The sequence below is a fragment of the Chlorocebus sabaeus genome, chromosome 22, assembly GCF_047675955.1.
Source record: "Chlorocebus sabaeus isolate Y175 chromosome 22, mChlSab1.0.hap1, whole genome shotgun sequence".
Classification (NCBI taxonomy): Eukaryota; Metazoa; Chordata; class Mammalia; order Primates; family Cercopithecidae; genus Chlorocebus; species Chlorocebus sabaeus.
The window spans coordinates 21192919-21216221 of NC_132925.1; the positions used below are offsets into that span (position 1 = coordinate 21192919).

A 23303-nucleotide genomic window follows, 5' to 3' on the forward strand; every position below is an offset into this window, starting at 1 on the left:
TTTAATGAATCCAGTGAATCAATATTTTTATAGGTAAACAAATTCTAATATTCAAGAAACTAAATCTATTTATCAATATAAACAACAAAAATACACCGAAATTACTTGAATGGCAAAAGGAGAATGCATAAATATCTTGGGTAGTCATTAAACAAATTCATGTATATTTAGGACAGACTCAGAATCTGTGCCTAGCACTTTCTAAAAGAAGTGATATTCCTTGTCCTAGCTGTGCACACAGGATTTCAATGCACTTCCAATGCCATCTGCTTACTGTAGTTACCATTATCTCCTGGAGCACAAGTTTGAGAGGGCCAGAGTCAGAGAAGGCTTAATGTTTATCTCTATGTCTGAGATATTTCATAATTTAACCTTTTTTCAAAGAAACAAAACTGTAAAAAAATAGAACCATTATTGAATTCTTGTTTTCTAATAAACCACAACCATCAAATTAATTTTCCTTTTGCTGACATTGCTAGAATGTCCCAGAGACTGTTAACTAATTTGATAGTTCCATCTTTCTGTCACTTAATGACTGGAATTGTAAACAAGTCTCATTAAGTTGTGTGAACGTCGGAGAATTTCACTCTATAAAAATTTCATAGGGTAATTGTGACAATTAAATGTAAAAAATCTTGTTAAAATGTAAAGCTCTATATGTCTATAAACGCCAATGTGTAAGGGATGATGATAGGGTTGAGGATATGTCATTTCATAAGAGGTCAGGGAGTATCACCACCATCCCTCTACTAGTCCATCTTTGCCGCAAGAGTACTGCCAGTGTGCACCAAAAGGATAACCCCACACTAGGCCATATCCCTGACAGAAACACACACAGGGATCAGTGCGTTCTGCCCCTGCTCTCACTGAATGTGCTACAGACACAGAAAGATGTAGACTTCCTGCTCTTCTAGGAATCCTATTCTTGATCATTTGATGCTTTCCTAAAGGCTGAGAAACAGACATTGTTCTATAAAGTGAAACAACCAAGATTTAGCACAAGTTGTTGATAAGACAAACACTAAAATTTCAATTTCTCTCCTGTCTACAGCTCTGTCTCTCTCATATACTGCCTCTTTGCATGGACTCACAGCCACATGGTACATATTCAATATGCTGACAACTGACGGTTTAAGAAACATTATCATGGAGAAGTCTGTCAAATATAAAGTAGCTACTTTCTAAATCTTTATTCATTTGAAGTTAGCTCCTTTGAATTTCAGCAGATAAGATTTTGAAATTGGTACAAAGATCTATACAAAAGTTCATAATACCATTTTTAATTTTAAATTTTTATAAATTTTTATAGATTTAGGGGGTACAAGTGCCATTTGGTAACATGGATACATGGTGTAGTGATGAAGTCTGGGCTTTTAGTATGTAAATTATAGCAACCATTTAAATACTTTTTTTCATTCTTCATGTTTGTCTTTCTCATTCACACACACATATGCACAACAAAGAAAACCAATTTTTAAATATCTGAAGGATGTAAAATATTCTAACAATTTCAATACATATGCATTATAGCATAGGGGTTGAACACTGGCTTTGTGACCTTGGACAAGTCCCTTAAACTCTCTATGCCTTAATTTCCTTCTCTTTAAGAGACAGATAATATCAACACCTACCTCATTATATTGTTTAGATGATTAAGTAAATTAATACAAGTAATGAAGTACCTAGAACAATGTCTGGCCTATAACTTCTACATTAGTATTAGTTAATATTTTTAATTTTATTTAAAATGACTCTAATTAGGTGATTATTGAGTATGGTTGTTCGAAACCATTTAAAAGGGCATACATCATTGTCCATTCTTGTGAGTAAGAAGCTTTTCACAATATTCTAAGTAACTGCTGATATATTAGTATTTGTAGTTATTAGACCCAGATTTAGAGTGAAATGGCATGCTTCAATATCCAATCCAGAAAACTAAATTATGGTCTACTTCTTATAGTAGTCTACCACGAAGTCTACCAGCCGAACTCTATGACAAGATAAGGAAGCAAAAGTGTCATCTCTCTATTCTTTGGCATCTTTATGATGTTTTAACATGCAAGTGCATATCAGTACTTTGAATGCTTGGAAATTGTACTGCCTCAACATTTGTAGATATATATACTCACACTGTATGTGCATTGCATTACCAGTCTAGCTTCTGATGGCATGTGCTGCATTATAGGCTAGTTCTTATGATGAAAGACTTTCTCTTCACATGGGCAGAATCACTCTATTTTTTTGTTTGTAAAAATTCCTCTTGGGAGTTGGGATGGTGAAGGAGAGAAAGAAGGTGTTTGTTTCCAGCTGATGCACAGAAAGATGGGACAGTTTGAATCAGCAGGCAGGAGAACCCAAGGAAATGAACGAGATGATCAATTTGGAGCAGCTCCAGAGAAAACCCATTCTGCTTTAACCAATTAACAGACTTTCATTCATTCCCCCTCCTTCTCTAATCACCTCCTACTAGTTCTGAATGAGGTGCACTGTGATCAGGTATTTAGTAGTTGATACATTATGCAAGAAATACATCTCTTAGCAGGAAAAAAGCACAGATATATATTTTTCTCTTTGAATGATGAAATCCAGTAAGGTCTGAAGTTAGGTTTTCAGGAATATTGTGTTACTGTCAGGGTATAGTAACACAGAATCTATCGAAACAAAATATACTTAGCATGTATCCATGACTAATTAACATGGAAACATAGCCTTTGCAAAATTTACAGTGTGGCCATCTTGGCCACACCCAAAGCTAAATCAATCAAAAAAGTCTCATGCTCATGGTTTGGAAGAATCAATGTCATTAAAATGGCCATACTGCCCAAAGCAATTTACAGATTCAATACTATTCCTATCAAACTAGCAATGTCATTCTTCACAGAATTAGAAAAAAAACTGCTTTAAAATTCATGTGGAATCAAAAAAGAGCCTGAATAGCCTAAGTAATCCTAAGCAAAAAGAACAAAGCCAGAGGCATCACACTATCCAACTTCCAACTAAACTATAAGGCTACAGTAACCAAAACAGCATGGTACTGGCACAAAAACAGACACATAGACCAGGATAGAAACAGACACATAGACCAGGACAGACACATAGACAGGATAGAAAACTCAGAAATAAAGCTGCACATCTACAACCATCTGATCTTCAACAAGGCTGACAAAAATGAACAAAGGAGAAAGGACTCCCCATTCAATAAATGCTGCTGGGATAACTGGCTAGCCATGTGTAGAAGAAAAAAACTAGAACCCTACCTTTTATCATATACCAAAATTAACTAAAAATTGATTAAATAATTAAATGTAAGGCCTTAAACTAAAAAAATTCTAGAAGAAATCAGAAAATATCCTTTTCAACATGGGTCTTGGCAAAGAATTTATGACCAAGCCCCCAAAAGCAATTGCAACAAAAACAAAAATTGACAAGTAGGACTTCATTAAACTAAAGCGCTTTTGCACAGCAAAAGAAACTATCAACAGACTAAACAGATAACCTACAGAATGGGAGAAAATATTCACAAACTAGGCATCTGACGAAAGTCTAATATCCAGAATCTATAGGGAATTTAAACAGTTCAAAAAGCAAAAAACAAATAACCCCATTAAAAAGTAGGCAAAGGACATGAACAGACACTTCTCAAAAGAAGACACATATGAGGTCAATATATGAAAAAATACTCAGCATCAGTAATACTCAGGGAAATGCAAATCAAAACTACAATGAAATGCCATCTCACACGAGTCAGAATGGCTACTAAAAAATCAGAAAATAACAGATGTTGATGAGGTTGCAGAGAAAGAGAAATGCTTATATACTATTAGTAGGAATGTAAATTAGTTCAGCCACTGTGAAAAGCAGTTTGGAGATTTCTCAAAGAACTTAAAACACAGCTACCATTCAAACCAGCAATCCCATATCATTATATCAAAAAGACACATGCACTCGCATGTTCATCACTAGCTATTCATAACAGCAAAAACATGGAATCAATCGAGGTGGCCATCAATGGTGGATTGGATAAAGGAAATAATGATACATATATACCATGGAATACTATGCAACCAGGAAAAAGAATGAACTCATGTCCTTTGCAGCAACTTGGATGGAATTGGAGGCCATAATCCTAAGTGAATTAATGTAGGAACAGAAAGCCAAATACTGCATGTTCTCACTTATAAGGGAGAGGTAAACACTGAGCATATATGGATATAAACATGGGAATAATAGACACTGTGGACTACTAGAGGGCAGGTGGGTGTGGGTTGAAAAACTACATATTGGGTACTCTGCTTACTACCTGGGTCCAATATACCCATGTAACAATCCTACACATGTATCCTTTATATCTAAAATAAAAGGTAAATTTTTTTTAAATCATCCTTTGGAATTGACTTATCTTCCCTCTCTCTATGTATGGGTGTGTGTGCACATATGTACACTATGAACACAAGCATGTTTTGATATTGGTCTGATTGGTTAAACAAAGTCAACCAAAGCAATACAAACTGTACATATTAAGATTATACTACATGCACATTTGGTGCTAGTTAATGTAGAGCTTACAACAAATCCTAAAACACAGTGCATTTCCTCAAGATTGTTACCTATTAGGGTTACAAAAATGAGTAAGATCCATTTTTATTCATTCATTAGGATCTGGCAGAAACCTGGTAAAGGCTACATGGTAGATTTTTCAAGAAGAGTCAGGCTTTAGGTATTTTGTGCAGTTACTGATTTGTGTGCATTACTGATTTTATTCATATTTTGGATTCCTGTAAGAGTATTACTAACTTAGGTTTTTGGTTGTTGTTGTTGTAATAATTAAGTGAGGTAACATATTTTACACAGTAAAAGGCAGTATTAATAGAGGTTAAAAATCAGATGCTTAAGAATCAAATAAGCTGGATTACCTTGAGTTATTTAAACTCTAATACTGTTTCTTTGTCTATCAAATAAAGATAGTAAAAGTACATAATTCAGAGGGTTAAACACAGAGGATTAAATAAATTAATATATGTTAAGTATCTAGTATACTGTAAGCAATCAATAAATGTTAAAATGCTATTACATGTTTGATAATGTTAGTCAGGCAACAAATATGGAAACACAATGGCTCAAGATTACTCTGAAAAACTGTGGCTAAACCATAGAGTTTGAGAAGGAAACTGAGACAGATGAGGCTGGGCACAGGCCTAACTGTGAAGAGCCTGCAGGTCATGTTAATTTTGATCTTAAAAGCAATGAGGAACTATTAAATTATCTTACAGAGGAGAGGCATGTGATCAAATTTATTCTTTTGAAGATTTCTGGCCGGGGTGGAGAGGAGGGCTCAGAGGGAAGTAGAGAGACCTCTTGGCAAGCCTCTGTACCAGGAAATAAGTGTTGATTATACGAATTAGTGTCGGGACTATGGGGTCAGAGAGAAATGGATGGAATCAAGAGATAATTAGAAAATAGGAGAAGAGAAGGGAGAAAGCAAGAGAAAAGAATATGGGCAACTAGATGGATGATAATGCCATTCATTCACTAATAAGAGGAACCTAGAAAGAAACAGATTTATGAGGAAATGATTGATATAGCTTCGGGCACAATGAACTTAAAGAGATCTTAGAGAAGTTAATTGAGCCAATAGACTGTGAAAGTTGGATGAAGCGACCTCTAAGGTTCCTTCTAGTTCTATCATTACAACTGTAGATTTACTGATCCACTGTCTGTTGCAGTGGCAATCACAAGGAATCTCTGAGCTCTGCCTCTCTGTGGTGAAGAAACCACACACAGCCAGGCATAGTGGCTCACGCCTACAGTCAATCCCAACACTTTGGGAGGCTGAGGCGGGCCAATTGCTTGAGCCCAGGACATCAAAACCAGCCTGGGCAACATAGCAAAACCCTGTCTCTACAAAAAATACAAAAAAATTGGCTGGGCATGATGGTTTGTGCCTGTAGTCCCAACTACTTGGGCAGCAGAAGTGAAGGATCACTTAAGCCTGGGAGCTTGAGGCTGCAGTGAGCTGTGATCGTGCCACTGCACTCCAGCCTAGGTGACAGATCAAGACCCTGTCTCCAAATAAATAAATATAACAATTAAAACAGAATAAACCACACCCAAGAGACTACATGACCCCATATTTAAGTAAATGCTCAATCATCCCACACCCTGGTATAGACTCAGTGCCATTGGCTGTATGAATAAGACCACACAGAGTCCCACTTCTTTCCTATTTACTTGTGTTTGATTTGAAACCTGGATACACCCCACTACCACTCACATATATATTCCATTTATGGTTTTGCCCTGACTCTGATGCCCAGCTTGGATCTCTGGACACTGACTCACCTACTTGGTTTTTCAATCTGTCCTTCCCTTTAATTTGAGGCAAAATTCTGGACTGTGACCTGGATTGCATGCTCTAGTGGTACTTTCCTATATAACCACCCACATGCTATTACAATTTAGATACTCTGATGATGAATAGAATTGGAAAGCTTTAGCCCCTATAGGCTCAAAATCCCTTACCTTCTGTGATCTTCTTTGTACTGATACTTCCCAGAAGCCAGAAATTACCTTAGCCCCAAGCCCATGGTGAACAGAGTCAAGAATCAAAATACTGATAGATTCATCAGGGTTATGCTATTCCTAAGTTTCAAGAACATAATCATCAATAGTCAATAAATTGATCCATAGCACCACCCATCATTTAATAAACTATCCTCCACTGTGGTGTACCATTTCAGAACAATTTCATCATTAGCCTTTAAACCTCGACAATAATAGGTCATTCCATATAAGCCATAAATCTGTTTTCTTATCTAAGAGAGGAGCAAGTTCGCCTCATAATAAGGTCAGACAGCAAATGCGCACAGTGGCTGTGGCTGTCGTGGCGGTCTGGAAATAAAGGTGGCTTGGGAATGAGGAAAAATATTTGGGACTTATCCACAGGCCTGGTCATTGCAAACTGGCAAGAAAATAGAAAGGCACCATTAAATTTGGGGTGAGTCTTGAATTAGGTTATGACACATCTGTGTTGCCAAACATGAATTTTGGGAAAAAGAGACACTCACCTGCTTACAGTTTCCTTTGCATAAGTCAGTTTCTAAGGAAAACAAAGACATAAAAATGACTGAGTTAATAACAGGTATTAAGGAGTAAATAAAACTTATTTCATAGAGACCACTACTGCCCTAACATGGTAGAATCCATGTTACTATTCTCTATGGTTAGACAAGTGATTAAAACAAGTACTAATGATACCAAGTTTGTTTTGCGACTATAGCAACACCCTGACATTCAGTCTGCTTATATGCACCAAAGTTCCTATGCTCTTTCTTAATGGGCACAAATAACAGACTTGATCTGCCAATAAAGTTATAGATTTGCAGAGTTTTACATAAACCTGCCATGGACTTAGAATCAAAGAATTTTTTATCCGATGTATTTATAGTAATTCTCATCCTAGAACAATGTAAACGTGGATAAAATAATTGATAAATTTGTTTCTACAGAATTCAGACAAAAAAGACATATCATACCAATAATTGGATTATTCTCCAGGGGCATTCTAAAGCAAATTGCCTGCAAGTTTCCCCTAAATTAGGATTGTTATTTTGAGATCATTATGATAGAAGGAATAGTGACTCGGAATCAGGAGACCTAGTTTCAAGTTCCAGTTTCCCCTCCTTAGCTATATAGGAAAATGCCAAAATCTCTCTGGTGCCGGGCCTCAATTTCCTAATCAGTAAAACAGAGAGACTATTACTCTAAATACCTCTCATGGCATTTAGAAGTGACTCACTGCTCTTCTTGCTCTACAGACTCTCCCAGAATAATCTCAGCCACTCTCATGGTTTCAATTATAGGCATACCTCTGATATATTACAGGTTTGGTTCCAGACCACATAAAAGCTCAATGAAGCAAATATCCCAGTAACGCAAGTCACATGTTTTTCTGTTTCCTAGTGCATATAAAAGTTATGTTTACATTATACTGTAGTCTATTAAAAGTGCAATAACATCACATCTTAAAAAGGTATATACCTTAATTTTAAAATACTTCATTGCTAAAAAATACTAACAATACTCTGAGCCTTCAGCAAGTCATCATCTTTCTGCTTCTGGAGGGTCTCGCCTCCCACTTGATGGCTGCTGACTAATCAAAATGATGGCTGCTGATGATTGAGGGAACGGTGGCAGTTTCATAAAAATAAGACAGCAATGAATTTGGCCCCATCAATTGATTTTTTCTTTCACAAAAGATTTCCCTGAAATAGATAATGCTATTGATAACATTTTATCTAAAACTTCTCTTAAAATTGGAGTCAATCCTCTCAAATCCTGTCACTTCTTTATCAACTGAGTTTATGTAATATTCTAAATCCTTTACTGTCATTTCGATAGTGTTCCCAGCATCTTTACCAGAAGTAGATTCCATTTGAAGAAACAGCTTTCTTTGTTCATTCATAAGAAGAAATTTCTTATTCATTCAAGTATTATTATGAGATTGTAGCAATTTAGTCTCATCTTCAGGTTGTTCTTCTAAGTCTAGTTCTCTCACTATTTCCACCACATCTGTGGTTACTTCCTCTGATGAAGTCTTGAGCCCCTCCAAGTCATCCATGAGAGTTGGAATCAACGTCTTCCAAACCCTTATTCATGTCGGTATTTTGACCTCACCTATTGAGTCACGAATGTTGTGAGTGCCATCTGGATGGTAAATCCTTTCCAGAAGATTTTCAGTTCACTTTGCCTAGATCCATCAAAGAAATCACTATCTATCGCTGTATGAAAAGTATGTCTAAAATCACAACACTTAAAAGTTGAAATTACTCCTTACTCCATGGGCTGCAGAATAAATATTGTATTGGCAGGCACAAAAACAACATTAATCTCCTTGTACATCCCCATCAGAGCTCTTGGGTGGCTACATACATTGCCCATGAGCAGTAATACTTGAAAAAAAAAAAATTCTGAGCAGTAGGTTTCAAAGATGGGCTTAAAAGATTCAGTAAACCATACTGTAAACAGATGTGGTGCCATCAGACTTTTTTGTTCCATTTATAGAGCATAAGGGGAGTAGATTTAGCATATTTCTTAAGGGCCCTGGGATTTTTGGCACAGTAAATAAGCATTGCCTTCCAACTTAAGTCACTAACTGCATTATCCTATAACAAGAAATTCAGCCTGTCCTTCATTGACTTCTCTCTCACTATCGAAGTTCTAGGTGGCATCTTTGTCCAGTAGAAAGCTGCTTCATCTACATTAAAAATCTTTCATTCCATGTAGCCACCTTCATAATCTTAGCTAGATCTTCTAGACAACTTGCTACAGCTTCTGCATCAGTACTTGCTTATGTTATGAAGATAGCTTCTTTTCTTAACTACATAAACCAACCTCTGCTATCTTCCAACTATTCTTCTGAAGCTTCCTCGCCTCTCTCAGCCTTCACAGAATTGAAAAGAGTGAGGCCTTGCTCTGGATCTGGCTTTGGTTAAGGGAATGTTATGGTTGCTCTGATCTTCCACTCTGGCCACTAACACTTTCTCCATATCAGCAAGAAGGCTGTTTTGCTTACTTATCACTCATTTGCTCACTGGAATAGCACTTTTAATTTATTTTTTTTTATTTATTTATTTACTTTTACTTTAAGTTCCAGGATACAAGTGTAGAATGTGTAGGTTTGTTACATAGGTATACATGTGCCATGGTGGTTTGCTGCACCTATCAGCCCATCATCTAGTTTTTAAGCCCCACATGCATTAGCTATTTGTCCTAATGCTCTCCCTCCCCTCAACTAGCCCAGTTTATGTTGTTCCCCTTCCTTTGTCCATGTGTTCTTACTATTCAACTTGCACTTATTAATGAGAACATGTGGTGTTTTGTTTTCTGTTCCTGGGTTAGTTTGCTGAGAATGATGGCTTCCAGCTTCATCCATGTCCCTGCAAAGGATATGATCTCATTCCTTTTTATGGCTGCATAGTATTCCATGGTATATATGTACCACATGTTCTTCATTCAGTCTATCATTGATGGGCATTTGGGTAGGTTCCATGTCTTTGTTATTGTAAATAGTGCTGCAATAAACATACATGTGCATGTGTCTTTATAGTAGAATGATTTATATTCCTTTGGGTATATACCCAAAAATGGGATTGCTGGGTCAAATGGTATTTCTGGTTCTAGATCCTTGAGGAATCACCACATTGTGTTCCACAATAGTTGAACTAATTTTCATTCCCACCAGCAGTGTAAAAGCATTCCTATTTCTCAACAGCCTCGCCAGAATCTATTGTTTCTTGACTTCTTAATCATCGCCATTCTGACCGGTGTGAGATGGGATGTCATTTTGGTTCTGATTTGCTTTTCTCAAACGACCAGTGATGATGAGCTTTTTTTCATATGTTTGTTGGCTGTATAAATGTCTTCTTTTCAGAAAGGCTGTTACATCCTATACCCACTTTTTGATGGGGGTTTTTTCTTGTAAACTTCAGTTCCTTGTAGATTCTAGATATTAGACTTTTGTCAGATGGGTAGATTGCAAAATTTTCTCACATTCTGTAGGTTGCCTCTTCACTCTGATGAGAGTTTCTTTTGCTGTGCAGGAGTTTTTTAGTTTAATTAGATCCCATTTGTCAATTTTGACTTTTGTTGTTACTGCTTTTGGCATTTTCGTCAGGAAATCTTTGCCCATGCCTACGTCCTGAATGGTATTGCCTAGGTTTTCTTCTAGGGTGTTTATGGTTTTGGGTTTTACATTTAAGTTTTTAATCTATCTTGAGTTAATTTTTGTATAAGGTGTAAGGAAGTGGTCCAGTTTCAGTTTTCTGCATATGGCTAACCAGTGTTCCCAGCACCATTTATTAAATAGGGAATTCTTTTCCCAGCTTGTTTTTGTCAGGTTTGTCAAAGATGAGATGGTTGTAGATATGCGGTGTTATTTTTGAGGTCTCTGTTCTGTTCCATTGGTCTATATGTCTGTTTCGGCACCAGTACCATGCTGTTTTGGTTACTGTAGCCTTGCAGTCTAGTTTGAAGTCAGGTAGTATGATGCCTCCAGCTTTGCTGTTTTTGCTTAGGATTGTCTTAGCTATACAGGCCCTTTTTAGTAGTTTTTTTTAATTCTGTGAAGAATGTCAATGGTAGTTTGATGGGAATAGCATTGAGTCTATAAATTACTTTGGGCAATATGGCCATTTTCACAATATTGTATCTTCCTATTCATAAAGATGGAATGTTTTTTCATTTGTTTGTGTCCTCTCTTATTTCTTCGAGCAGTGAGTGGTTTGTAGTTCTCCCTGAAGAGGTTCTCTGCATACCTTGTTAGCTGTATTCCTAGATATTTTATTCCTTTTGTAGCAATTGTCAATGGGAGTTCATTCATGATTTGGCTCTCTGCTTGTCTATAATTGGTGTATAGGAATGCGTGTGTATTTTTCACATTGATTTTGTATCCTGAGACTTTGCTGAAGTTGCTTATCAGCTTAAGGAGTTTTGGGGCTGAGACATTGGGGTTTTCTAGATATAGAACCATGTTGTCTGCAATCAGAGTCAATCTGACTTCCTCTCTTCCTGCTTGAATACATTTCTTTCTCTTGCCTGATTGCCTTGGCCAGAAATTCCAATATTATGTTGAATAGGAATAGTGAGAGAGGGCATGCTTGTCTTGTCTTGTGCCGGTTTTCAAAGGGAATGTTTCCAACTTTTGCCCATTCGGTATGATATTGGGTGTGGGTTTTTGTCATAAATAGCTCTTATTATTTTGAGATATGTTCCATCAATACCTAGTTTGTTGAGAGTTTTTAACATGAAAGGCTGTTGAATTTTGTCAAAGGCCTTTTCTGCATCTATTGAGATGACTGTGGTTCTGTTTATGTGATGGATTATGTTTATTGATTTGCATATGTTGGACGAGCCTTGCATCCCAGGGATGAAGCCAACTTGATTGTGCTATATAAGCTTTTTGATGTACTGCTGGATTGGTTTTGCCAATATTTTATTGAGGATTTTTGCATCAATGTTCATCAGGCATATTGGCCTGAAGTTTTCTTTTTTTGTTGTGCGCCTGCCAGGTTTTGGTATCAGGATGATGCTGGCCTCATAAAATGGGTTAGGGAGGAGTCCTTCCTTTTCAATTGTTTGCAATAGTTTCAGAAGGAATAGTACCAGCTCCTCTTCATATCTCTGGTAGAATTCAGCTGTGAATCCATCTGGTCCCAGGTTTTGTTTGTTTGTTTGTTTGTTTTGTTATGTTTTGTTTTGTTTTTGATTGGTAGACTATTAATTACTGCACCAATTTCAGAACTTGTTATTGGTCTATTCAGGGATTCTGAATCTATTCAGGACTTCTTCCTGATTTAGTCTGGGGAGGGTTTATGTGCCCAGGAATTCATCATGTCTTCGAGATTTTCTAGTTTATTTGCATAGGGGTGTTTATAGTATTCTCTGATGGCAGTTTTTAATTCTGTGGGATCAATGGAGATATCCCCTTTATCATTATTTATTGTGTCTATTTGAGTCTTCTCTCTTTTCTTCTTTATTAGGATAGCTAGCAGTCAATCTATTTTGTTAATTTTTTCAGAAAACCAGCTCCTGGATTCATTGATTTTTTTTTTTTTTTTTTTTGGAGGATTTGTCATGTCTCTGTCTCCTTCAATTCTGCTCTGATCTTAGTTGTTTCTTGTCTTCTGCTAGCTTTTGATTAGTTTCCACTTGCCTCTCTGGCTGTTTAATTGTGATGTTAGCATGTCGATTTTAGATCTTTCCTGCATTCTCTTGTGGGCATTTAGTGCTATAAATTTCCCTTTTAACACTGCTTCTGGTACATTGTGTCTTTGTTCTCATTGGTTTCAAAGAACTTCTTGATTTCTGCCTTAATTTCGTTATTTACCCAGGAGTCATTCAGGAGCAGGTTGTTTAATTTCCATGTAATTGTGTGGTTTTGAGTGAGTTTCCTAATCCTGAGTTCTAACAGGATTGCACTGTGGTCTGTGAGACTGTTTGTTATGATTTCAGTTCTTTTACATTTGTTGAGGAGTGTTTTACTTACAGTTATGTGGTCAATTTTAGAGTAAGTGCCATGTGGCACTTAGAAGAATGTGTATTCTGTTGATTTGGGGTGGAGAGTTCTGTAGATGACTGTTAGGTCCACTTGATCCCAAGCTGAATTCAAGTCCTGAATATCCTTGTTAATTTTCTGTCTTGTTGATCTGTCTAATATGACAGCAGAGTGTTAAAGTCTCCCATTATTACTGTGTGGGAATCTAAGTCTCTTTGTGGGCATCTAAGAACTTGTTTTATGAATCTGGGTGCTCCTGTATTGGGTGCATATATATTCAGGATAGTTAGCTCTTCTTTTTGAATTGGTCCTTTTACTGTTATGTAATGCCCTTCTTTGTCTTTTTTTACCTTTGTTGGCTTAAAGTCTGTTTTGTCAGAGACTAGGATTGCAACCTCTGCTTTTTTTTCTTTTCTTTCCATTTGCTTGGTAAATTTTCCATCACTTTATTTTGAGCCTATGTGTGTCTTTGCATGTCAGGTGGGTCTCCTGTATAGAGGACACCAGTGAGTCTTGACTCTTTATCCAATTTGCCAGTCTGTGTCTTTTAATTAGGGCATTTATTCCATTTACATTTAAGGTTAATACTGTTATGTGTGAATTTGATTATGTCATCATGATGCTAGTTGGTTATTTTTGCACACTAGTTGATGCAGTTTCTTCACAGTGTCTTCAGTCTTTGTATTTTGGTGTGCTTCTGCAGTGACTGGTGCCAGTTTTTCCTTTCCATATTCAGTGCTTCCTTCAGGAGCTCTTGCAAGGCAGGCCTGATGGTGACGAAATCTCTCAGCATTTGCTTGTCTGGAAAGGATTTTATTTCTCCTTCACTTATGAAGCTTAGTTTGACTGAACATGAAATTCTGGGTTGAAAATTCTTTTATTTAAGAATGTTGAATATTGGCTCCCACTCTCTTCTGGCTTATAGGGTTTCTGCTGAGAGGTCCACTGTTAGTCTGACATGCTTCCCCTCTGTTGGCAACCCTGCCTTTCTCTCTGGCTGCCTCTAACATTTTTTTCTTCATTTCAACCTTAGAGAATCTGATGATTATGTGTCTTGGGGTTGATCTTCTCATGCAGTATCGTAGAGTGTTCTCTGTATTTCCTGAATTTGCATGTTGACCTGTCTTGCTAGGTTGGGGAAGTTCTCCTGGATAATATCCTGAAGTATGTTTTGCAATTTGGTCCTTTCTCCCTGTCTTTTTCAGGTACTCCACTCATCATAGGTTCAGTCTTTTTACATAGTCCCATGTTTCTCAGAGGTTCTGTTTGTTCCTTTTCATTCTTTTTTTCTAATCTTGTCTGCATGCCTTATTTCAGCAAAACGGTCTTCAAACTCTAATATCCTTTCTTTCGCTTGGTCGATTTGGCTATGATACTTGCGTATTTTTCATGAAGTGCTATGTTTTTGAGCTCCATCAGGTCATTTACATACCTCTCTCAACTTGTTATTCGAGTTAGCAGCTCCTGTAACATTCCATCAAGGTTCTTAGCTTGTTTGTATTGGGTTAGAACATGCTCCTTTAGCTCCGCAGTGTTTGTGATTACCCACCTTCTGAAGCCTACTTCTGTCAATTCATCCGTCTTATCCTCCATTCAGTTCTGCATCCTTGCTGGAGAGGCACTGCAATCATTTGGAGGAGAAGAAGCACTCTGGCCTTTTGGGTTTTCAACCTTTTTTTGTTGATTCTTTCTCATCTTCATAAGTTTGTCTAGTATTAATCCTTGAGGCTGCTGACCCTTGGATTGGGTTTTTGTAGGGAATTTTTTGTTGTCGATGCTGTTGTTGTTTGTTTGTTTGTTTTTCTTGCAATGGTCAGGTCCCTCTTCTGCAGGGCTGCTGCCGTTTGCAAGGGGTTCACTTCAGGCCCTCTTCATCTGATTCATTCCCATGCCTGGAGATGTCACTCGAGGAGACTGGAGAACAGCAAAGATGGGTGCCTGCTCCTTCCTCTGTGATATCTGACCTCAAGGGGCACCAACCTGATGCCAGTAGAAATGCTCCTGTATAGGGTGTCTGACAACCCCTATACAGGAGACAGTGTGAAGAAACTGCGTTAGAGGGTCTCACCCAGTTGGGTAGCAGAGGGAACAGGACCCACTTAACAAAGCACTTTGACTGTCCCTTGGTGGAGGGAGTGTGCTTCACTGTGGGGAAACCCACTCATCTGGGCTGCCCAGATTCCTCAGAACTGCCAGGAGGGAAGGCTAAGGTCTGACAGTCCACGGAGATTGTGGCCACCCCTCCCCCTAGAGGCTCAGGCCCAGAGAGATTAGAGTCTGTCCCTAAGCCCCTGGATGGAGTTGTTGGAGTTCCTGCAGGGAGGCCCCGCCCAGTGAGGAGGGAGTGTCAAGGTCCGGCCTGAAGAGGCGCTCTATCTGCAGTCTGCCACAGCCAGTGTGTTGGGCTGTGGGGGATGCTTCTCGGGACAAAGCAGTCCAGCCTCCCTGGCTCCAGCAGAGGAAAGACATGGCCTGGAGCTATAGAGATGGCTGCCACCCTTCCCCCGCCTGGGAGCTTAGTGTGTTAGGCAGCTTTCGGTCCCATTGTTGGCCATAGCCCCTCCTGCAAGGAGCTCAAAGGGCTTAGATAGCAGGCAGCAGGCAGCCGCAGCTGTGGTGCTGGTTGCCCCTCCTGCTGGGAGCTCCGCAGGCTTAAGCAGATTCTAGCTTAGTGGCTGTTGAAAATCTGCTGGGTTCTGTAGTTGGGACCCTAGGCCCGGGTGGTGTGGGCTCACAGGTGAGATCTTCTGATCCGTGAGTTGCATAGTTCCATGGAAAAAGCACGTTTTCCCAGGCTGGGTAGCAGGCTCACTCACCGCCTCCCTTGGCTGGGGCCCGCGGCACCACACTGCTTTTCCTTCCTCTCTGTGTGTCACGCCAGATGCCTCGTCAGTTCTGATGACAGAACCTGGATACCTCGGCTGCCAGTGCAGGACTCACATGCTGTTATGGTTCTTTTAGATGGGAGCCACAGATTCCTGCTGCTTCTGGTTGGCCATGTTGGCCCCGACCCCCACTTTTAATTTCTTTCAAGAACTTTTCCTTTGCATTCACAACTTAGCTAACTGTTTGGTGCAAGAGACCTAGCTTAAGGCCTATCTCAGCTTTTGTCATACTTTCCTCACTATGCTTAATCATTTCTAGCTTTTGATTTAAAGTGAGAGACATGCTATTCTTTTCACTTGAACACTTAGAAGCCATTGTCGGGTTATTAACTGGCCTGATCTCAATATTGCTGTATCTCAGGGAACAGGGAGGCCTGAGGAGATGGAAAGAGATCAAGGAACAGTCAGTGGGTAGAGTAGCTGAAACACAAACAACATTTATCGATTAAACTTGTTGTTTTACATGGATATTGTTCATGGCACTCCAGAACCATTACAATAGTAATTGTAATTGTAATAATCAAAGATCACTAATCACAGATTACATAAGAGATAAATAAAATAATTTTTAAAGTTTCAAATAATTTGAGAATTACCAAAATGTGAGACAGAGACACAAACTGAGCACATGCTGTTGGAAAAATGTCGCCAACAGACTTGCTTGACACAGAGTTGTCATAAACCTTTAATCTGTAAAACACTGCAGTATCTGTGAAGCACAATAAAGGGCAGCACAATAAAACGAGGTGTGCCTGCGCTAAGTCCAAAATGGTGATTCCTATAGCAGCACTGACATCCCAAACCCCTATCCTTGGCTTCATACCTAAATATCAAGCAATTCACATTTCACACAGGTGGTTCAAATGAACACATCAAAAGTGAACTCATTCTCCCTGCCACATCTACAAAGCTGCTTCTTTGCCCCAGTTATTGGTTTAGTTACCCAAGCTAGAAACTGGAAGGCTTCCTGGGCCATTCCTTCACCCTGTCTCAACCCATCAGAGTCCTGCTAATTTTGTTCCTATTTACATCTCTCAAGTTCCCTTTGTCTATCTCATGGTCTGGTTGGTATCCTTATCCTCCTTGGCCTGGAGTACTGAAGCAACACCCTACCTTGTCTCTCTGCTCCAGCTTTATCTCCTATAATCCATCCTATGCTATGTAGAAACCATAACGACCTTTTTAAAATTCAAAACTGCCAAATCAGTTCCTGCAACTTACCTACCTACAACCCTTCGATGGTTTCCTATGATCTACAGAGTTAAACCCAAGCTAGTTCAGTTATCCATTTTTTCAGTCTGATCTCCTGTCATTCCTAGTCTACTTTTTGGTATATTGGTCCAGGTCATTCCCTACAAACACTTGGCTCATGCTGTCCTTTCTGCTAGAATGTTTATCCCCAACTCTTCCTCATTTAACTAACTTGTACTTATCACTTACAACTCTATCCAGGCAACACATCATTCCCTTCATCTGCTTTTCCTATTAAATAATTATTGGAAGTATATTTTCTATGCCTTCAAATCTAAATTTACTAAAAGTTCCACTTGTAAGAGATAACATTCCAAAGTAACATCAGAAGATTCTGTTCTTCTAGTAATACTAAGCCATCATATATATTTGCTACACTAATAGCTGATCCTATATTGTGGACATCATTAAGATAGGCAATGCAATTAGAAATATAAGTATGTATATGTGTGTGTATGTCTATATAGTTTCCCTTAAATAGCTATCCCATGTTAGCCACTGCAATTTGTAGAATTGGTAATGATTGAGAAAGGAGGCCCAATGGTGTGAAGGAAAGAAAACCAATTTTGGAAAAGAGAACTGGGTTTGGATTTAAGTTCCATCATATCGGGTTTAATGTTATAGAATAAAGAATTTAATAATTCTATGTCCTTATCTGTAAAATGGGGATATTACCACCTCCTTATAAGGTTGCTGTTATAACATCTAATAAGTTATTAATGAGTTTGATACATGACATGGTACATGGTAGATACCGAAAAAACAGTAGCTTTTAACATAGTTATTAATGCTGAGCAGTTAAAAATGTGACAAGCAAAAAAACACATGCAATACCTTTGATTAAAATGTGAGGTGCCATGATTAAAAGTTGCATTCATTTTAAAACACACAAAACCCTGCACAGCTTCAAAACATTTGTACCCCTGCAAAATTTGTCTTTAGTCCACCCATGTTTATCAAACCATCCTTCTCTCCCCAACATCCCCCATTTAATAAGATCATTCCTCTCTTGGACTAAATGTTAAAAGAGTATAATATAATTCTTATACTATAAATAAAATTTAAAAATAGAATAGGATAATATATTTTATTACCTTCATGATATACTAATCTGATTTGATTATACACAAAATAGCTCAGTGTTATTGAGTCAGTAATTATTTCGTCAGTCTCTGTAAAGTATATAATATTTAGAGCCAGTACTTAAAATAATCTTCATAAAGTTTACAAATTGTACCAAGTAAAAAAATACAATGTAGTTATTCCTTGTATACTCATTTAAACAAATATCTATTGCAGCTTTACTACCTTACGGGAATGCAAAAATGAACAATGACATAATCCTTGCCTTGTGACTTATAGTCTAGCAGAGGAATTAGTCACATATACAACTAATCATCATAAAATATAAAAAGTACAGTATTAAAAATGAATAAAGAATTGTAGGAGCTCAAAGAATTATGGTAGCTAAATCTTCTAGGCTGAGGGTTGGTTCCTTGCAAGGGAAGTTACATATGAGGACATAGAGGAATTGAATAGATGGACAGGGAGATATACGGAATAACAAACAGCAGGAACAATTTGCCACATATGTCTGGACAGTTTCACTGTCTTGTCATGAATACATATGTGCTACACGAAAAGGGAAAAGTGGTAGGTAATTCGTCTTTCTGCATGTTTACTTATCCTTTGCTAAGAGTAAAACACTGTTTAAAACAAGGAAAACAAGTGAGCACACTCATTATTAGAATCATATCTATGCCTCACTAACATTTATTCAAATGAACTATGTCCTCTGTCTTAATTAGAGTTACTGCTATTCACTCTGAGTTGATAACATGTAAAACTTTGGCGAAAACATTTGACTCTCACAGATTTATATTCTTAACCTAAATCTTTGCTGAATATTATTTCCAAATATTTACATCTATAAACAAGGCTGAGGCTCTTGTCTGAGTTAATAATGTCTTCTTTTTCTTTTTGTAGACAGAATTAACATGAAAATATTAATAATGTATATTATAGAGACCAGAGCTAGGAATAAAAGACTAGGCCACACGCTAGGGCTGCTTACTCGGATAGCCCAGTTCAACAAAAGAGTAATACAGGCATCTGCCACTTGCTTTTCCTTCCTTTAGGCTTTAGCTGTGTATATCCTCCTACAATAGTCCAGGAATTCATTCCTCTGTTGTGACACTTACCTTCATGATTAAGCTTCTATGTTCCACAGATTCACTAAAATTGGTGCCCATTTCAAATATACTTGTGACTCCATCCTCACACAAATTCATCCAGTAATGATATTCCTCACGCCCAGGAAGTCGATCCCAAAAAGTCCTGAAGGCTTCCCAGACAGCTTCCTGACACACTAGAAAATAGAGAGGTGTTTTTTACAAAAAGCTAACATGCTCTGGGGTTCTTACAATGATCATAGACGGATTCACACAGATTCCTTGAGACACTCAAGTGTCCTTTCTGGAGGGACCTAGGAATGATTCTCAGTCAAACGCCTTCTGTTTGTATGTCCAGTTTAAACTTTTCATTTCTGAAGAGAATTTATATTTCCCATTCCTTTCTCTTACAAAGGGAATTGATTCATCTCTTCATGAGCTGGAGTGTCTCCCCCATCTCTTAAAAAAGTCCATATTTATACTTTACAAAAGTGGAGCTGATATTGAGTATACTGTATTTAATCCAATTGTTTTCCTAATGGACACAGTGATTTTCAGTTTCCTTAATGTTCGCAGATGTTCTCCTAAAGCCTTAACTTCAAAAACCAGCTTCTTTGCTTTTCAGGATCACTGGGGAAGGAGACACTGACATTTATAAATGGCCTGGAGCTTTTTGGCTAAATGCAGTGACATAACCGCAATGCATCTACTTACTCAAAACGTCATCACATGTTTCTGATTAAAACAAACAAACAAACAAACAAACAAACAAAAACAGGAGTATTCAAACTTTTCCTCAAAGCTTACAGGAAGCAGAAAGTACTACATAAAATCGAGTAGAAGATATCCACCTGAAATTATCACTCTCAAACTACTATATTTCATATCTGAGAATAGAAAATAATCGTCTTTTTTATACATAAAAACTTATGTCCACACAAAAACCTGCACACAAGTATTTATAAAGTCGCTGTATTCATAATTGCCAAAATGAAGATGTCTTTCAATAGGTGAAAGGATGAACAAATTGTGATATATCTAAAATATTACTCAATGATAAACAGAAGTGAACTTTCAAGCTATAAAAGACATGGAGAAAACTTTAATGCACATTGCTAAGTAGAGGAAGCCAACCTGAAATGACTGCATACTGGTGATTCCAATATCATTCTGGAAAAGGCGCAACTATGGAGACAGTAAAAAGATCAGTGGTTTCCAGGGGCTGGCAGAGACAGGGATGAATAGCAGATTTTTAGGGCAGTGAAAGTACTCCATATGATACTATAATGGAGGATACACGTCATTATACATTTGTCAAAACCCATAGAATGTACAACACAAAGAGTGAACCCTAATGTTAACTATGAACTTCAGTTAATAATAATGTGTCAATGTTGGCACATAAATTGCAACACATGTACCACAGTAATATAAAATGTTAATAATAGGGAAAAGTGGTGGGGGAGTTGAGGGAATATATGGTAACTCTCTAAACACGCTTCTCAATTTTTCTGTAAACCTAAAACTGCTCTAAGAAATACAGCCTATTAATTTAAGATCTATATATATACACACAAACATACATACATACACATGAACTTTAAAATGATATTCCGGAGAAATATATTGCTGTATTAAAATAAAAACTAATCAATTTATTTGCTAAGTTATTCCAAAGCATCAAATCTGAAAGGCTGCTAAATAGTATCTCTGTGCATTTTGTGTAGTACTGAATGTACTGCTGTTCTGTAACCATTTCAGAGGTGCAGGACTCTGTAGGTAACAGATAGATCAGGATGGAAGGGAAGAGGAAGAGAGTGATAAGAGAGAAAGTTAGATTTAACAGAGATTTTAAAAAAAAACTATTTTTCATAGCAAGAAGATTGAATACACATCAGGCAGTATAGTGAGGTGGAGCCTCTGGATTCACACAGTCGGAAGATCTAAGTTCCTGCTCTAGCTTTCTAGTACACTAGTTTGATAACCATGGGTAACTTACCTAACTATTCAAAGCTTCAATCAACTCATCTCTCTTTTTTAACAGGATAAATAATTATTACCTTATTATCATATCTGTGAAAGTATTTTACAAATTGCAAAGTGCAACATGAATATCATATGTTAGTATCAGGTTCAATTCTTATTGTCCAATAGTTATTTGGTGGAAGAAGATAGTCCAAGCCAAAAAAATTCTTAAGCATTAACAGATTATGAAATGTATGAGTATTGAAAGTTTCCCTATCAATTGAGTTTTAGGGCTAAACTGAACCTTTTATTACAAACTTAATTTGCCTTTTATTGAACTAACTGTATCCTTATTATTGTTATTCAGAACTTTTAACCATACAGCAGACAGAAGAGTCCAGCAGGCACTGACTAGGGCAGAGCTGAACTATTTGTAGATCATTGTTTTTCATTTCTTCTTCTTAAAACTTCGAAATGAACATTAAAGTAAATTCCAAAAGACAACACAAAGGTGAAAAGTCTGGGTCAGTAAAAACTAACAAAAAGTGAATGTCTATAATGTCTGGTTATGAAATTAAGTGATTCAGAGAAAGTATTTTAAAAGTTTGAAAAAATAACTATCTACCCATAGGGAAAGAAAAAATGAATCTCAATGCCTTCATACTACACACAAAAAATGATTTGAAATATTAGGGTTAATACTATGAAGTTTCTAAAATAAAACATAGAAGAATATCTACATCACTTGAGGATAGACAGAGGTTTTATAGACAGTACACAGAAAGCAACAATTATGAAAGAAAAAAATAACAAATTAGAATTCATCAAAACTAAAGTGTCTGATTATCAAAAGACACTGTTAATAAAAATGAGTAGGAAAACCCCGTATCTGGCAGAAAATATTCAAATACATTTATCTGACAAAGAATTGGCATTTAGGATACTGAAATAATTCCTACAACTCCCTAACAAAAAAACAAACAACCTAATTTTTACAATAGGTAGAAGGCTGGAATATATAATTCACAAAGAAAGAGATACAAATAGCCAATGAGTATGTGAAAAACTGTTCACCATCATTCATTTTTCAGAGAAATTCAAATTAAAGTATCCACACACAAACCAGAATGACTGAAATTTTTACATGGAAAACACTAAAATTTGGCAAAAATGCAGAGCAACCAAAAGCATCATTTTGGTAGGAATGTATAATAGTACAACCACTTTGAAAATAAATGTTGTTTCTTTTTTTTTTTTAATTATACTTTAAGTTCTAGGGTACATGTGCATAACGTGCAGGTTTGTTACATATGTATACTTGTGCCATGTTGCTGTGCTGCACCCATCAACTCGTCACCACTCATCAACTCGTCATTTACATCAGGTATAACTCCCAGTGCAATTCTTCCCCCCTCCCCCCTCCCCGTGATAGGCCCCGGTGTGTGATGTTCCCCTTCCCGAGTCCAAGTGATCTCATTGTTCAGTTCCCACCTATGAGTGAGAACATGCGGTGTTTGATTTTCTGTTCTTGTGATAGTTTGCTGAGAATGATGGTTTCCAGCTGCATCCATGTCCCTACAAAGGACACAAACTCATCCTTTTTTATGGTTGCATAGTTTCCATGGTGTATATGTGCCACATTTTCTTAATCCAGTCTGTCACTGATGGACATTTGGGTTGATTCCAAGTCTTTGCTATTGTGAATAGTGCCGCAATAAACATACGTGTGCATGTGTCTTTATAGCAGCATGAAAATTATACACCAATCCTATTGGATTAGTTCATTCTCATGCTGCTATGAAGAAATGCTCAAGAATGGGTAATTTATAAAGGAAAGAGATTTAATTGACTCACAGTTCCACATAGGTGGGGAGGCCTCAGGAAACTTACAATCATGGTGGAAGGGGGAGCAAACACATCCTTCTCCACATGGCATCAGGAAAGAGAAGTGCGAGTGAAACGGGGGAAAGCCCCTTATTA

At 37.4% G+C, this 23303-nt stretch overlaps 1 protein-coding gene across 1 annotated transcript in view; it reads right to left on the reverse strand.

Annotated features, from left to right (window-relative positions):
• The window catches only part of IMPG2 (interphotoreceptor matrix proteoglycan 2), a 101623-nt gene that overhangs the window by 65640 nt on the left and 12680 nt on the right, over window positions 1–23303 (reverse strand). The window contains exons 3-4 of the mRNA XM_038002433.2: window positions 19389–19555; window positions 7065–7096 (exon numbers count right to left, since the gene is read on the reverse strand). Of these exons, the coding sequence (XP_037858361.1) occupies window positions 7065–7096; window positions 19389–19555 (199 nt within the window). The remainder of the gene's footprint in view (window positions 1–7064; window positions 7097–19388; window positions 19556–23303) is intronic.